At 37.9% G+C, this 17,087-nt stretch overlaps 3 protein-coding genes across 4 annotated transcripts; 2 read left to right on the top strand and 1 right to left on the bottom strand.

Moving 5' to 3' along the window:
* Positions 1 to 2,292: 2,292 nt before the first annotated feature.
* LOC106334355 (histidine kinase 2-like) lies at positions 2,293 to 8,050 on the top strand. 2 transcript variants are annotated; one of them, XM_013772650.1, is made up of 12 exons: positions 2,293 to 2,569; positions 2,664 to 3,000; positions 3,083 to 3,637; positions 4,057 to 4,317; positions 4,394 to 4,776; positions 4,864 to 5,050; positions 5,141 to 5,192; positions 5,289 to 5,518; positions 5,604 to 5,702; positions 6,055 to 6,686; positions 7,013 to 7,492; positions 7,578 to 7,842. In XM_013772650.1, exons 2-12 carry the CDS (start codon positions 2,719 to 2,721, stop codon positions 7,789 to 7,791), a joined length of 3,375 nt encoding a protein of 1,124 aa, XP_013628104.1. In that variant the 5' UTR covers positions 2,293 to 2,569; positions 2,664 to 2,718; the 3' UTR covers positions 7,792 to 7,842. The 2 variants fall into 2 exon arrangements, with proteins under 2 accessions (XP_013628104.1, XP_013628105.1); XM_013772651.1 differs by having other exon boundaries at positions 2,293 to 3,000; positions 7,578 to 8,050.
* Positions 8,051 to 8,186: 136 nt separating this feature from the next.
* On the bottom strand, positions 8,187 to 10,975 carry LOC106334356 (WRKY transcription factor 1). The gene is made up of 5 exons (XM_013772652.1): positions 10,700 to 10,975; positions 9,697 to 10,310; positions 9,194 to 9,371; positions 8,976 to 9,131; positions 8,187 to 8,900 (listed from the first exon to the last, which is right to left on the bottom strand). Exons 2-5 carry the CDS (start codon positions 10,250 to 10,252, stop codon positions 8,480 to 8,482), a joined length of 1,311 nt encoding a protein of 436 aa, XP_013628106.1. The 5' UTR covers positions 10,253 to 10,310; positions 10,700 to 10,975; the 3' UTR covers positions 8,187 to 8,479.
* A 940-nt stretch (positions 10,976 to 11,915) lies between these two features.
* LOC106330388 lies at positions 11,916 to 15,845 on the top strand. Its single transcript, XM_013768861.1, has 4 exons — positions 11,916 to 12,832; positions 12,904 to 13,091; positions 14,316 to 15,260; positions 15,310 to 15,845. The coding sequence occupies exons 1-4, from the start codon at positions 11,916 to 11,918 to the stop codon at positions 15,843 to 15,845; spliced, it is 2,586 nt and encodes an 861-aa protein (XP_013624315.1).
* The last annotated feature ends 1,242 nt before the right edge of the window (positions 15,846 to 17,087 follow it).

Raw genomic sequence — 17,087 nt, 5'->3', positions numbered from 1 at the left:
TTTTCTCTCTTCTCCACCAATGAAACTCATTACTTTTTAGTTTTATATGACGACTTTTCAATCTAATAATACAACCACAATTTCACAATATATATGTATTTGATTCTCTCTCCTTGTTTTTTTTTTTTTTTGGTATATTCAAGACACAAGAAGGCCGGCTAATCTCTTACCTGTAAAGTTTCAATGTCTAATCTCATAACTTTTAAGGTTTCAAATTTTCAATCGAACTCAAGCGTGGTGCTACTGCTAGCCATTTTAGCATTTTCTTTTACAATCCTGTGCGTCCATTAATAACTTCTCATTTCTTGATGCTTGAAATGCTTACATTCATCCCTTCCAAATCTATAACATATAAAAGTTTAGACTTCTTGAAAGATCTGTTTTGAGTTGACTCATTACATATAAATATCTAAAAATAAATATTTGAGATTGTAAATGATATGATGATCATGAAACAAAATATCTATAAAAAGTATAAATATGTCAGCAAAATAGATGTCAATGTATGATGGTATGTAGTTTAATATAAAATATCAAATCCCTTTTATTTAATAATAAGAGAAATATTCTAAATTGTAAAAATATTGTGATACAGGAACAAATTTTCTTTTTTGTTCCCTTACATTTTCAATTAATCTTGGTTTTGTTTTTCTTATTAACTGTATATATTTAGTTGTTGGTAACAACTAATTGTTTTCCTTACCATACGAACAACATCAAAAGTGTATAGTTTAAGCTAAATTTGTTTAATTTACTATTAAAATTTATATTAATTAGGCTTCCTGCAAATACGATATAAAATTCTTAATCAAATACAAATATAAAAATTGGCGTCTTTTTTTTTCTTGCGACCGCATGTGGATCTCCATTTATTTCGTCGGCGGAGGGAAAGGTGTTGAGGCGTTGTAGTGGCCGTAGCAGTGAGGACATTTAGTTTGTTTGAACTACTGGAGGCTGATGAGTAGCTCGTTGTGTTGAGCTACTCATCCAGGTCAGAGTTGGTTCTTGAAAAGAGCTTCAGCGACTAGCTACGGCAACGGTTGGTTCCCGGTCGGATTGGCATTTTCTTTTCATAATCCTACTTTTTATACTCCATCGAAGAGTCTCTCCTTCATAGTCTTATGTGTTTTGATATTGTAATTTAATTCTATCAGGTGGTGGTCTTGTCGGCGTGCTTTTGTATTCGGTTCATGAGAGGCTTGTCTAATCTCTGCCGTTTTTGGTGGTTAGTTGTCGATCGGAGTTTCCTGGCATTTACTTCTCTTCCGATTAAGCGGCTAGGATTTTTTTGTTACTCTTAAATCTTTTTGTAGATATTATGTGCTTTAGGGGGCGTTAGTGGGAATGAGATTTATAATGAGTGTTAGAATTTTTAAGTCTAGTGTTATTGGTTTATAGATTCTCACATTCTCATTAAAATACAGTGTTATTGGTTTGACGATTCTATAATTCTATACAAAATCATTTGTTATTCAAAAAGTTTAGATTTTAATGATTCTACAAATCTATTAAAGTAAGTGTAATAGGAAGTTGAATTCTTAACATTTTAACTCACAAAACAAGATTTTGAGAATATTACATGTTTCCCTTGAATTCTTAGAATCATTACATTACTTTATTTTCATAGATATTCACAATATACAAAATTCTCTACAACTATTTCTAAATTTAACAAATCTCTCAACTTTTTAAATCAACAAACTCTATAACACCACCTTAGTTTCTCCTATTAAATCAGGAGTTGGATCTTTTAAATCTTTTTGTTTTACCAAAAAAAATAAAGTGTTTTAATATAAAATCTCTTAAAAATAATAATAATTCAATAATTGTGAAAAAAAGATGGGGTCAGACTTTTACATTATTAAATTGATGCTTCTTTAGGAAAAAAAAAAATTGATTGTTGGAATGGCGTTGCTCTGTGTAATTTTATTCAAACAAGTCGGTCAAATATTTACTTAATTAAAAAAAAAAACATTTTATGTCAACAGCACATATGAATGTAAAACATGGATTCAAATCCATGTCTTGATTCAGTTTCACACTTAAAAAAAAGGTATTAGATTACATGTCATGATTTTAGTTAATTAGAACTAATTGTGTTTTATAATGTTTCAGTAATTACCTTCCCCGCGCAAGATGATTATTATTGATGAGATCAGCATGGACCCAAAAACCACAAAAATATCAACATTGAGTGCATCAAAAGAAAAGAAAAACCAAAAATAAAAAATAAAATGATCAAAAGAGAATTAGAAGTCTAGAGAGAAGTGACGTTCTTTAAAAAAAAAAAAAAAAAAAAAAAAAAGAATATCATTGGCAACTTTCTCATCTCTTTGTCCACAAAGCCTCTGATTATTGAGTTTGAGTTCGTCCAGTTTGGTTTCTCAAGGAGGGGCACACACCAACTTGGTCTTCTTCTTCTTCCCATCTTTCTGTTCCAAAATAAAAAAGACAGAAAGATTTTATCTTTTTCTCTCTCTCTTTAGTGAACCATGTTGTTTTGCTCAAAGCTTGGCCACGAAAACGACTGAGTTTTGGCTTATCTTGTCTTCTTTGGCTTCATCACTTAGTAAAAGCTTCCACCTTCTCTTTCTTCTGATTCTTCTCAAATCTTGATTTCTTGGAGAATTCTGAAAAAAGATCCCCCAAATTCTGAATCTCAGATTGAAAGGAGTGTTCCCCCAAGAATCGGTAGATGTGGTTTTGGTGCCGGCCGACATGTCTATAGCTTGTGAGCTCTCGAATCCCAATTCAAAGAAGACGAAAGCAGAAAAACGGATAACAACCAAGATTCTGCTTATCCGGGTTTTATGTGGCTTAGTGGTTCTCTGGCTCTGCTTAAGCTTAAGCTTAGGCTTCTTATGTATATGCAAGAAGAAAGAGGCTGCTTCTGATGATGAATCTTCTTCTTCTGCTAAAGGGATGTTGTTCAGGAACCAGAAGAACGTTAGCAGAAGTGAGATTGATGCTATGCTTTCTCTCTTCTTTGATTCAAATCAGGTTTCCCACAACTTCTTCTTCTTTCTATTATTTGTTTGACAAATTTTTAATTACTTGAAGCTTTTGAATAATTGGAGAACAGGTAACATCTTTTGAATGTCGCAAGGAGAGTGATGGTATTACATGTTCCTTGTCAACACGTTCCGAGAAAGAAGAAGACGAGGAGGAGGAGGCTAAGAGACATGTTGTTGCAGAGCTTATGTCATCATCTGATAATGAAGAAGAAGGAGGTGTGCTGCGTGAGGTTGTGCTGTTTTATGTAATGAACAAATGGCATTGGTGGTTGGTCCTTTGTGTACTACTAGTTGGCGGCGGCCGTATGATATTTGCAAGAAAAGAAGTTTCTTCTTTCGTACAAGACAAGCAGCAACAGCAGCAGCAATGCAAAAGAGCTGGGAAGTGGAGTAAGAACATGCTTCTCCTCTGCATCATCGCGGGAGTTTCTTTGTCTGTGTTATGGTTTTGGGATACAAACGAGGAGATCTTGTTCCAAAGGAAAGAGACGTTAACCAACATGTGTGAAGAACGAGCTCGAGTGTTGCAGGACCAGTTCAATGTTAGCATGAACCATGTCCACGCCTTGTCCATTCTCGTCTCTACCTTTCACCACGGCAAAACCCCTTCTGCCATTGATCAGGTAAACTTAATTGAGGTGTTGTTCTAATAGTAACAAAAATGCATAGATACATGTGTAAATCTAAAGATTTTTTTTAATCTTAATTGCGGCGTGGTTCTAATAGTAACCAAAAAGTATCTAGAGATTTTTGTTAATGTTAATTATGGTGCAATAGTAACAAAAACGTATAGATACATGTTTATATCTTGAGATTTTTGTTAATGTTAACTGCGGTGCAGTGCGGTTTACAAAAAAAGTATAGATACACGTGTAAACTAGAGATTTTTGTTAATGTTAATTGTGGTGCGGTTCCAATAGTAGCAAAAACATATAGATACATGTGTAAATCTAGAGATTTTTGTTAATGTTAATTGTGGTGCGGTCTGGTTAGAAATAAAATTTCATTCTTAAGATTCTTAGCTGTTGATTTGTTGTTTCAGAAAACGTTTGGTGAGTATACAGAGAGAACTAATTTTGAAAGACCTCTCACGAGTGGTGTTGCTTACGCACTGAAAGTAACTCACTCTGAAAGAGAGAAGTTCGAGAAGGAACATGGATGGTCGATAAAGAAAATGGACTTTGAAGACCAGACTCTCGTCCAAGGCTTCGATCCAGCTCCTGTTCAAGACGAATACGCACCCGTTATCTTCGCTCAAGAAACCGTCTCTCATATTGTCTCTGTCGACATGATGTCTGGAAAAGTAAATCCCACTTAAGCTTCTTGTTGTCATAGTCACAGACATGTGATTTTAACCAATCTTAACTCTTTCCTTGTAGGAAGACAGAGAAAACATCTTGAGAGCGAGAGCCTTAGGGAAAGGAGTGTTAACATCGCCTTTTCAGCTTTTGAAATCAAATCATCTCGGCGTTATATTGACTTTCGCTGTGTACAACACCAACCTACCACATGACGCTACTGAAGAAGAGAGGATCCAGGCGACAATCGGGTACCTTGGCGCATCGTACGATATGCCGTCGCTCGTGGAGAAGCTTCTCCAGCAGCTTGCGAGTAAACAGACCATATCTGTAAACGTTTACGACACAACTAACGCCTCGTCTGTTATTAAAATGTATGGCTCGGAGGTTGGTGATATGAGCGAAGAGCACATTAGTAGCCTTGATTTTGGTGACCCCTTTAGGAAGCATGAGATGCACTGCAGGTTTTGTTTCGTTCAGTCTCTCTCTCTCTCTCTCTCTCTCTATGATGATGATCATTCATTCATATCATTTGTTTTTTTTTTAAACAGGTTTACACAAAAACCACCCATTCCTTGGTTAGCTATATTGCCACCAGGCTTCGCACTGGTTATCACTTTTCTTCTTGGTCATATCTTTAATGGAGCCATTAATCGAATTGCTACTGTTGAAGAGGACTATCAGAAAATGATGGAGCTTAAGGCTCGTGCAGAGGCTGCTGATGTGGCAAAGTCACAAGTAACATCCTTGTTTCTTTTTTTTTTTTTTTACTTATACCTAATCAAAGTTCTTATGTTTTGATCAAAATGTTTATTTGATGATTGGCAGTTTCTAGCCACTGTTTCTCATGAGATACGTACGCCAATGGTTGGTGTTCTAGGTAAAACACGGAAGAAACTTAATTATGATTTTTTACCGTTTTTGGATTTTTGTTTCTCTCTGGAAATGAAACATGTAAGGGATTGTTTTTTTACAGGGATGCTGAAGTTGCTGATGGACACTGATCTTGACGCAAAACAATTGGACTTTGCTGAAACGGCTCATGGCAGTGGGAAAGATCTCATATCGCTGATAAACGAGGTTCTTGATCAGGCGAAGATTGAGTCAGGAAGGCTTGAGCTTGAAAACGTGCCTTTTGATCTCCGGTTTCTTCTGGATAACGTTTCATCACTCCTCTCTGGCAAGGCTGCTGAAAAAGGAATCGAGGTATACACAAACATCAACACAAAGTTTGGTCTTATTTCATTCAACTCTTCTCTAATGAATGTTGTTTGTTTTGTGTCAAGAACAGTTGGCTGTTTATGTTTCTAGCAATGTTCCAGCTGTTATTGTTGGTGATTCTGGTCGGTTCCGACAGATAATCACAAACCTTGTTGGAAACTCAATCAAGGTATTTACTTCTACCTACTAGCTCTAGGCATTCGGTTCCGGTTCGGTTCTTCGGTTCTAGAGGTTTAACATCCGTACAGTTACTTAGAAAATTTGGTTCCGGTTCGGTTTCTTTCGGTTCTCAGTTTGGTTTGGGTAATAAAGTTAGGAACCGGCTCATATCCAAATAATTTAAGATCTCATTCGGTTCTGATTTTTTTTCGGTTAATTCAGATTAAAAAGTAGGAAAATTCGGATTAAAGAAAAAAAATTAAATTCGGGGTTTCTATCCCAGTATAAGTACAGTAGCTAACTTCTTTAAGAACCAACATATAAGTCTCTCCTGATGTTTTCTTCTTTTCCCATAAATAAAGTTCACACAGGAAAAAGGACACATATTCATCTCGGTGCACCTAACCAATGAGGTGAGAGAACCGTTTGAAACAGAAGATGAAATACTAAAACAAAGACTTGGTTCGGATGAGACATCATGCAATACGCTTAGCGGCTATCCAGCTGTGAATGCAAGTGGAAGCTGGAGGAACTTCAAGACATTTCAGGACCATATTTCTGATAAAACTGAGTTGCTTGTTACTGTGGAGGACACAGGGGTTGGCATTCCCGTTGATGCACAGTCTCGGATCTTCACCCCGTTTATGCAAGCCGACAGTTCGACATCACGGACTTACGGTGGGACAGGGATAGGTTTAAGCATAAGCAAGCGTTTGGTTGAGCTCATGCAAGGAGAGATTGGGTTTGTAAGCAAGCCTGGTGTCGGCACCACTTTCTCCTTTACCGGAGTTTTTGGAGAACGGGAAAGGGATTCATCAGTCGCTGCCTTGGAGCTGTTCGATCAATCTATTCACGAGTTTCAAGGATTGAAAGCATTGGTTATTGATAGCAGAAACATTCGAGCCGAGGTTACTCGTTACCATCTTCAGAGAGTTGGCGTATCTTCTGTAGACATTGCTTCAAGTCTTGCAACTGCATCTACTTCCTGTGCCAGGTACTTTTGCTTTCCATTTCTTGTTGGAAGTGTCTTAGAATCTCGGTACGGTAATGCCTTTTAGGATTAGGAAAAGTACTTTTAATGGGATAAGATGTTTTCTTAAAGGGAAAAAGAAATCGGGTTTTGAAGTTACTATAAATAAACGGGTCTAAGAGAGTGTAAATTATTCGTTTTCACATAATCAATAAATAAGTATTTGACTCAATAGTGTTTTGCTTCTCTCTTGAGTTTCTTCAAAGTTAATTCGCGTTTGTTGCTTATTAACAACACTTGTAATGAGATTACTTCATGTGTTACTCAAAAATATTAAAATTGTTTGGCAGTAAATTAGTGAACTTGGATTTAATTCTAATCGACAAAGATGCATGGAACAAGGAAGAGTATGTAGCATTTAACAGTGGTCAAGAGACCTCTACGAGACCCCCAAAGATTGTACTTTTGGCTACTTTCACAACTCCAGCAGAGCTCAGTGAGATCAAATCATCTGGTTTGGTAGACGAGGTGGTGATGAAACCACTTCGGATGAGCGTCTTGATATGCTGCTTGCAAGAGACCATGGGAAGTGGTGGCAAGAAGAGGCAGACAAATAGAAAACCAAAAAACCTTGGGAACTTGCTTAGAGGAAAACAGATTCTGGTGGTAGACGATACAATGGTAAACAGAAGAGTGGCAGATGCAGTGCTTAGGAAATACGGAGCTCTTGTGACTTGCGTTGACAGTGGCAAAGCTGCAGTTGCAATGCTTAAGCCGCCTCATGATTTTCACGCATGCTTCATGGATCTGCAGATGCCTGAAATGGATGGGTAAAGTCTTTTGCTTTTAACGGTTGTGGATATGATGATGAATGCAACTACTCATGGGTAATCTCTTTTTTGTTTACTGGTGCAGATTTGAAGCAACGAGGAGAGTACGTGATCTGGAAGAAGAGATGAGCAATAAAGAAGAGTCAAGGAAGTGGCACACACCAATATTAGCTATGACGGCTGATGTGATTCAGGCAACAAATGAAAAATGCATCAAGTGTGGGATGGATGGTTTTGTATCGAAACCGTTTGAAGAGGAGGAGCTTTATTCATCAGTGGCAAGATTCTTCGACAAATAAAAAAAAGAACATATATTATTATCTATAGTTTAGGCAAATCCATGAAGTTTGATGGTATAGTCAGATTTGTCTATTGTAGGAGTTTCGCTTTTTTTTTTTCTTTAGTGTGAGAAGAATGCAGATTATCTTTGTATAGATATATATATATATATATACATGAAATATAATATAGGTGTATAGATTCAGGACCAAAGGGTCTCTTTAGCTGTAAAACAGTTTGCTTGTTGTGTAGTTAAAAGATGAGTTTAGTTGTTTGAAAGATTGTTGTGTACTTTTCAAGCATCATTTAAATTGAATTTGTCTACATCAATACAGAAAACAAAAAACTGCCACCAGTTTAAAGATTGTAAAGCTAAAAAGGTGGAAGTAGTAGATGGTTTTGTCTTAATATACCATTAATAAAAGTTGGAACAAATCATATACAATATCCCCAATCTACAACTATTACAACACAGGCTCCATCAACAAAGAAAGACATTCTCTTGTTGGGCTACCCAACTCTTATTTGAACCAACTCGAAATGGCTTAATGGCGCATGCTATATAATATAAAGGGTCATAAGCATACACTATTCCCATCATTATACACTAAATCTAATCCGGTTCCCACCTGAAACACCAAACTGTATGCCTGTACTAATCTCTATGTTAAGCATCTGTATATCATTTTAACACCGATACATATGCCCTTAGCTTTGACCAGACTCTGCTTTTGGTTTCTGTTCCTCATCACTCTCCACAGTTTTATCATCTGACTTTGTTTTGGCTGCTTCATCTTTTATTTCATCCTTAGGTTTCGCATCCAAGACTGGACCTTGATCAAGACTTTTCTCATGGCCATTACTCTTAGCTTTCTTTTTCGAGTGATGTTCTTCTTTTGTAATGACAGCTGAGCTCTGTGGAGTTTTGTTGACTTCAGTGTCTTTAGCACTCGGTTCTTTGTCATCAACTTCCGAGTCCAACGTGTTGTTATGAGTGACAATCCTTCCTGGTGGCATATCGTGGTCGTGGTTTCCCTCGTACGTCATTATAAGCATCTTCGTGTCACGAGATGACCTCTCCACGTGTTTCTTGACAGGGCATCCAGAACTTGAACATCTATAGTAGCTCCTAATAAAACAAAGAAACAATGTGAGTGAGGGAGAAGAGTATATAAAACTAAAAGTTTTAAGTCAAATCACTTACCTTGGATATGGACTGCCTTTCACAGACTTCTGACCATATTTACGCCACCTGTAGCCATCATTCACAATATCAAACAGTGTCTGAGTGTGAACCACGTTGCGTGATTCACTGTTTGGCCTCTCCATTGGAATCTGCTCTATGCTCCCTCCTTTCTTCCTGGTTTTAGTAACATCCACATGAGAAGAAACAAACATAAATGAAATATGGATTATCAGTACCTTCGCTTTGGGGCAGGACTAATGTTATCCTTGTGAGTTATGTCGCTCTTTATCCTACTTGATGGTGAAACATCAGTTTTCACATCATCGGCCAAAGGAACAACAGAAAGATGTAATCCTCCTCCATGGACCTTTGGTGGTTGATGTGTCTGAACACTACTAGATCCAGATGATTTCTCTGCAAACATAAACCAACATCATAAGCGGCAAAGATTTGTTTTATACTCCCTCGGTATACAAATAATTGATGTTTTAGCCTTTTTTTTTTCTTGTATACCAAAAATTGATGTTCTAGCTTTACTTAATGCATTTTGCTTAAAAAATAAAATATAAATTAAAAAAAAGTAAAAATTTCAGTGGTTAGATTTTATTGGGAATCAAATAAAACTTTACACTAATAACCAGAAAGTAATAGACAAAAATAAATATTTAATTTTTCTTACTATGTGTGAACAACCTTAAACATCAATCTTTTGTATACAAAAAAAAAGAAATATTCATACCTTTACTCAGAGCCGTCAAGACATCACTTCGTCTATCTTGATTCATAGGAACAGCAGCACCACCACCAAGAGGCTTAGGATGATCATGCTCACCAAAGTAAACAATATCCACAATCTGTCCACCCGGAGACCGTTCCAGTTGCTTCTTGGCTTTGCAGTTAGGGTGGGTGCACCTGTAATAGCTCCTCACAAACTCATTCCCTTTAACAAGTTTCTGTCCATACTTCCTCCAGTTGTATCCATCTTCCATAACTTTCTCCCGGATAAACGGGCTACTGCTCCCTTCCGAACCAGACTGCAAGGTTAAGACAGTACCACTTTCCGGAATCTTTGGTGCTTTCTCCGAAGCAACAGCTGCTTCTTCAGACACTGAAGCTGGAACAAGCTGTAGTAGCTTCTCGCTGTCCGTAGATTCCGGAATCTCGGCTGAACATTGCTCAGTTTCAGTAGCCACTGGTGTAGCCTCCATTTTATCAGGGGAAGCAACAACAACATCAGGTGCTTTTTTAGTCTCGCTTGAACTGTCACTAACCAAGACTTTTCCCACCTCAGCCATTAAAAGAACCAACAAGAATCTCTAACCAGCAGATAGTAATTTTTAATCAGACGTTAACCTGAAAGAGACCACATGATCAATCAATCAACACAAAAGAAAATACTAAATTATTTCAGCAAATTCAAAACACAGAAAACTACATAACAAACATAAAGTTCTATGCTTTGGTCAGACGACAACATTCTTAAGAGTCAACCTTAAGGTCTACATTAAAAAAAAAGTGTTATTAACCAAAAAAACAAATGATTTTTCGAGGTTTGATCCCTTATATGATCTACTACGTTAATCTACCATCTTGAGAGAATCATCGTTTGTCCTTAAACCATCAATAGCATCTAATTTTTTTCCTTTTATTCCCCTCAAATACATTTAATATTAATAAGCATTATTAAGTTCTGAATTAAAGAGCTTTTCTAAAAAAACTAAAAGAAAAGAAAAAGTAATCACCTAGCACAGACATCGAGAAGATCACCATCCGACCAAGATTTTCGAAAACTGAAGCTTCTCAAGTTCCGGTAAGAACAAGAATCTGCAGATCGAAACCGAACAACCTCAAAATTAGGGTTAAACTAAAAGCCAGAGAGAAAAAGGGGGTCGTGTCCGAATATCAGATTAGTTGGACTTGAGAAGGACTTTGGAGGAGAGAAAGAGAGAAGTGGGAAGGAGGGGATATTATTCGGTGCGGTGCGGCACACTGAAAGATATGTGGATACAGTTTGATCTGAATACGTTTGCGAAGTCTTGAGATGACATATATTCTCTCCCACTCACAACCTGCAAGCCGACAAAATTAAAGTATGCATTGGGACCCACTCAGTGCATAATAATCTCGTGTGTCTCATTAGTATTGTGCCTGGTGGCCCCCCAGAGGGTCATAATGTGGGAGTAATACAAAAATACAGGGATCGATTTTTGCAAATAATAAATCATTCAAGGAACAATGGACTTTAGTAGCAATATAATTTAATTGATTTCTTAAAAGCGAGTTTATAAATATTTTTTACGATTTTAAAAATATGCGAAACAGGAAAGTAAAATATTAAGTCTATATTGATTGATATGCAGAAGCAGCCTCTCATGGAATTTTCATAAACTAAATTAATCAAATGCTGAACCGAACCAACTTTTTGTTTGGTCCATTTCAAGATTGCAAACTAACCTAACAGAAAATTGATTTTCCTAAACCGAACTCACCGTTTTAACTAAATCCGCATGCTTACCTACAACATTGAAACGTTGCACATGTGTAGCCATAAATATACACAACTTTTTTAACATTTGCACCAAATATATATATATATATATATATATACACAACTAAACCAAAATTTTGAAACCAGAGGTCACTAGTAAGCAATATAAAGTATAACTTAAATCTGCGGTGGATCGTTCTTGGTGATTTTAATCAAATCTCCTCCCCTAATGAGCACTCAGCGCCTCCCTCCCTTAATGTTGATGCTCCTATTCGTGCATTTAATGTCTGCTGGAATCTGGTCTGAATGACCTGAATTACAGAGGCGGCTTATTCACCTGGTGGAATAAACAGAAAAGCTCTCCGGTTGCAAAGAAACTTGATAGAATCCTCATAAATGATAGCTGGAGTGATCTGTTTCCAAACTCGGTTGCGTTCTTCGACTCACCCGACTTCTCAGATCATGCTAGTATGAAGGTAGTTCTTAACTCGCAGTTGGTATCGAAGAAGAGGCCTTTCAAGTTCTTCAACTTCCTCCTTCAGAATCATGATTTCCTCTCGATGGTTACTCTTCAGTGGCATACTTATCCTGTGTTTGGCTCAGCGATGTTTAGAGTGTCAAGGAAACTTAATCTGCTTAAAAAAGATATTAGAGAATTCAGCAAAGGAAATTATTCGGGTATTGAAAAGCGCACTAAAGAAGCTCATGAAGCTCTTTGCCCGGCTCATAATCTCATGCTTCTTTCTCCTTCTATCACTAATGCCGAAGCTGAGCTGGAGGCTATGCAGAAATGGGTTGTTCTCTCTCAAGCTGAAGAGGCGTTCTTCCTCCAACGTTCGAGAGTTCAATGGACGGGATTAGGGGACAGCGGTACTCGGTTCTTTCATAGAATGGTGGAAACCAGAAGGGCTTCTAACCATATACACTTTCTCACAGATGATTTAGGAGTTCGCTACGACTCACAAGACGGGATTGAGCAGCATTGTATTGGCAATTTCAAAGATTTATTAGGCAAGCCTATTGCCCCGCCTTTATTTGTTCAATCTGGCCTGGATCTCCTCTATAATTTTCACTGTTCAGCAGAGGACTCTGAGAAGTTTACTATGCAGTTCACAGCTGAGGAAATCAAGGCGGTGTTCTTCTCGCTTCCGAAAAATAAAACTTGTGGTCCAGATGGTTTCTCCCCTGAGTTCTTCACAGGTTGTTGGTCTGTCTTGGGGCCAGAAATTACTGAGGCAGTGCTGGAGTTCTTCTCCTCAGGCTCCTTATTAAAGAATTGGAACGCTACTGCTCTTGTTCTCATCCCGAAAATTACCAATGCTTCGAGGACCACTGACTTTAGACCGATCTTTTGCCTCAACACTGTGTATAAGGTTATCTCAAAGCTGTTAGCAAGCAGATTAAAAGCTATCCTTCCTAATGTTATATGAAATGCCAATCTGCATTCCTCCCTGGTAGGCTGATGGCAGAAAATGTCCTTCTTGCTACGGATTTGGTTAAAGGCTATAACTCTCAGGTTTCAGAACCAAGAGCAATGCTTAAAGTTGATATCCGCAAAGCTTTCGACACAGTTAGATGGGACTTCATTATTGCAGCTCTGCGTGCCCTCTCTATTCCAGAGAAGTTTGTTATGTGGATCAGGGAATGTACTTCTACCCCCTCGTTCTCTGTTTCGGTTAACGGGGTTTCTTTGGGAACCAAAATTCACACCGTCGATTATAACAAATAATAATGGAGGAAAATCGAGTGAACCCGTTTTTCCTTGAAGGTCCGAATTCTCTGCGTAATCACTTTAGAACGATAAATCGCTCAGAGGCGTTTTATTGAATAGTATGAATACAAGATTTCTCCGAGAGGAGTAGAGATATGCTAACTATCGAAGCAACAGGACAAGAGGCGGCCAAGACGTCCTAAACCTTGTCGTGCTAGTCTAACCACCTAAGCCCTAAGTTCTCTAAGCTAGCAGGAGTTCTCTAAGTCTAAATTCTCGGATACCCTTTTCTTCTGCTCATGCTCTCCTTATATTGTTGCTCTAGGTCGGTGGCCCATCCTTCGCCTTCGGGCCCAAGTCTATCTCTTTTGGGGATATTCCATTTTTCGTCGATCTTGATAGTTATCCTCGAATCTTTACATTTATCTTTGGAAACTTAGCATTTATCGTATTTCTGCGAGTTAGGACAAACAGTCATAACTTTTATGGGCTCAAATCCCTTCTGAGAGCGTAGATTGGCCTCTAGACCAGTTTGGATCCTTGCGGACCGTTCTTAGGCCTTTTGGCGTTTATACGATTTCTCGGTTTTTGTCATAAAACTTTGAGAATAGCTTTAATCAAAACGAAACGAGAAGTATATGGTCCCGAAGGTCGGATATCACAGCTATACGGAAGATACGGGATGGTTGAGCTCGCCGGGCAAGTGCAACCACACAACGGTTCAGCTCGCCAGCGAGCTGACCGACGTGATGGTTGAGCTCGCCGGCGAGCTGACCCGCGTGATGGTTCAGCTCTCCGGCGAGTGGCTTTTGTGCGAGATTCGCTCGTTCGTTCACTTCCGATCTTTCTTTCAGTGAATGTTTTGCGAGAAATCCGTGAATAAGAAATAATCATAACCGTTGATTTCGAAATAATCATTTTTGACCCCAAGACAGTAAACCAACAGTTTCTGGAGGATACTTTCAGAGCACTAGGGGAGTGCGTCAGGGTGATCCCCTCTATCCGTATCTCTTTGTGCTTGCCATGGAAGCTCTCTCGCCGGTGCTTCATTCCAGATTTCAGGCGGGCTGGATCTCCTATCATCCAAATACTGCTGACTTCAGATATCCCATCTCATGTTTGCAGATGATGTTATGATATTTTTTGATGGGAGCTGTAGCTCTCTACATGGCATCTCCGAGTGTAGAAGATTTTGCTAGCTGGTCTGGTCTGGAAATGAATAAAGAAAAGACTGAGTTATTCATTGCTGGCCTGGATCCTCAGGAAGCCGCCGCCATCGCGAGGTTTGGTTTCACTACCGGTTCTCTGCCTATTAGGTACCTCGGTCTTCCTCTCATGTCGAGGAAACTGAAAATATCAGAATATGCTCCCCTTATTGCTAAGATCTCGGCTAGGTTCAAAATGTGGGCTACTAGAACTCTCTCCTTCGCAGGCCATCTTCAGCTCCTCTCCAATGTCATTACCGGCACTGTAAACTTCTGGATGTCTTGTTTCATCCTGCCTAAAGGCTATATCAAGCAAATTGAATCGCTCTGCATTCGGTTTCTTTGGTCTGATAATATAGAGCTGCGTAAATCTGCTAAGGTTGCTTGGTCTACCGTCTGCCTCCCCAAGGATGAAGGCGGTCTAGGTCTCCGTAACTTTACAGTCTGGAATCATGTCCTCTGCCTTCGATTCATTTGGCTTCTCTTCTCCGACAAACCTTCTCTTTGGGCTGATTGGCATCGTCATTACAATTTATCTCAGGAGAGTTTTTGTGCTATTGGAGAAACTCAACAAGACTCTTGGATGTGGAAACGTTTGTTGAAGTTGAGACCGGCAGTCTTTATTTTCTTGCGAGCTAACTTGGGAAAGGGCTCTAGGATTAAGTTTTGGTATGATATTTGGACTCCCCTAGGCCAACTTATTCTTCACATTGGCGCAAATGGACCGAGAAACATGAGAATTCCCATAAACGCCACTGTTAATCGAGCTGCTAACGCTTCGGGCTGGTGTTTGGGAGGGTCTCGCTCTCAGCAAGAACTTGATCTCCACATACACCTAACTACTCTGCCGCTCCCTGACTCGTCTGTAAACAAAGATGCCTACGTATGGGAAGCAAATGGTAACTCGGATGGATCCTTCTCCGCTTCTCACACCTGGGAAATTCTCAGGCCTTGGGAGACAAAGAAATAATGGGCTGAGCTTATTTGGTTCAAAGGCGTTGTTCCAAAACACGCTTTCAATATGTGGGTTGCGTATGCAGACCGTCTCCCCACCAGATCGCGGCTCGCATCATTGGGCATTAACATCCAAACTTGTTGCCCCCTTTGCTCATCTCATAATGAGACCAGAGACCATCACTCATCTCATAATGAGACCAGAGACCATCTTCTTCTTACGTGTGACTTCTCAAAGGAGATATGGAGGTTGTTGTTCGAACGTCTCAACCGTTCCCGTCACAGTCTTTCTTGGATCAGAGGACCGCAAGCTTCCCCAACCGTCACTCTTCGTCGTATCTCTGTTCAGACCATCATCTTTCACTTATGGAAACAACGCAACAACGTCATCCATAACCATATATCTCTCTCCACAGCTGAAATCTTCCGTCTTGTTGACCGCAACGTTCGGATCACCATCACTGCCAAACGGAAAAGAAAGAACTTCGCTTCTCTCATGTCTTTTTGGCTTAGATAATGATCTTTCATAGATCCTTTATCTAGCTCCACTATGTTTTTTTTTCTTTTTTTGCCATAGTGGTGCTCTTTGATTTTTTGTAAATCTAACTCTTTCTTTATTTGAATATTAACAGATTAGCAAAAAAAAAAAAAAAAACGAATATTTTTAATCTTTACATTGCAAAAAATCAAGACTGCAATGGGGGGAAATGAATTGAGATTGCATTTGTGATTTGAGTTTTACATCATTAAAGTTTTATGTATAATTGTGCTTTCTAGGTTGGAGGTTCTTCAGATCATTCAAAGGACGGTTTTCTTATGGAAGTTGAAGCTACTAAAGGAAGGAGACCTTTTGATCTTGGGAAAACTGTTTTTTTAGAGCAAAAAAAATAATAACTACGTCCATTTAGACTAATCTATATTTTGTGTCATATTTTCCTATAATACCATTTAATATTTATGAAAATAATTTTAATAAATAGTTTTACAAACAAAAAAAATTTGGAAAAATAGTAACATTTGTTAAAATACCTATATGAACTTAATGGTATATTTTTCAGTTATAAAAAAATTAAAATTATAAATTTCAGATTATGTTCTAAAAAAAAGTAGAAATGACATTCTACAAAGTAGAAAACGAAATCTACTTTTTTCATTGAATCTACAATGTTTAGAATACATGATCTACGTAAATAGGAGTATTCTACAAATATGTAGAATACACATTCCGTGCTTAACCTACCATTTTAAAATTCTTAGAAATCAAAATCTACACATTAATCTAATTCTAAAACATGTAGAAACTGACTTCTACAGATTTACTATAAATCTAAAGCAAGTAGAAATCAAATTCTAAACATTACTATAATTCTAAAAAACTGTAGAAACTGATTTCTACATATTAGTTGTATTCTACGGATAAGAAATCAGTTCCTAAAAATATGGAAACAAAATATTTGAGAATATTCACTTTTATATTTTTTAAAAAAATCGATTTTTTTTTTTAAAAAAAAAACGAAAAAGGAACAAAAAAAAGCGACAAAACGATTTGAGAATATTCACTTTCATCTGAGAGAAAAATATCCTATTTTTAGAAATTCAAATTCAAAGGGGTGCTACTGGTTGTTGTCGATGGAACATTCTTGAAGAGGCGTGTCCTATTTTTAGAAATTCAAATTCCTATTTTTAGAAATTCAAATATTTGAGAATATTTGAGAATATTCACTTTCATCCCAGAGAAAAATATCCTATTTTTAGAAATTCAAATTCAAAGG

Source organism: Brassica oleracea, chromosome C3 (assembly GCF_000695525.1).
Source record: "Brassica oleracea var. oleracea cultivar TO1000 chromosome C3, BOL, whole genome shotgun sequence".
In the NCBI taxonomy this organism is placed as follows: domain Eukaryota; kingdom Viridiplantae; phylum Streptophyta; class Magnoliopsida; order Brassicales; family Brassicaceae; genus Brassica; species Brassica oleracea.
This window is presented reverse-complemented; position numbering and strand designations above follow the sequence as displayed.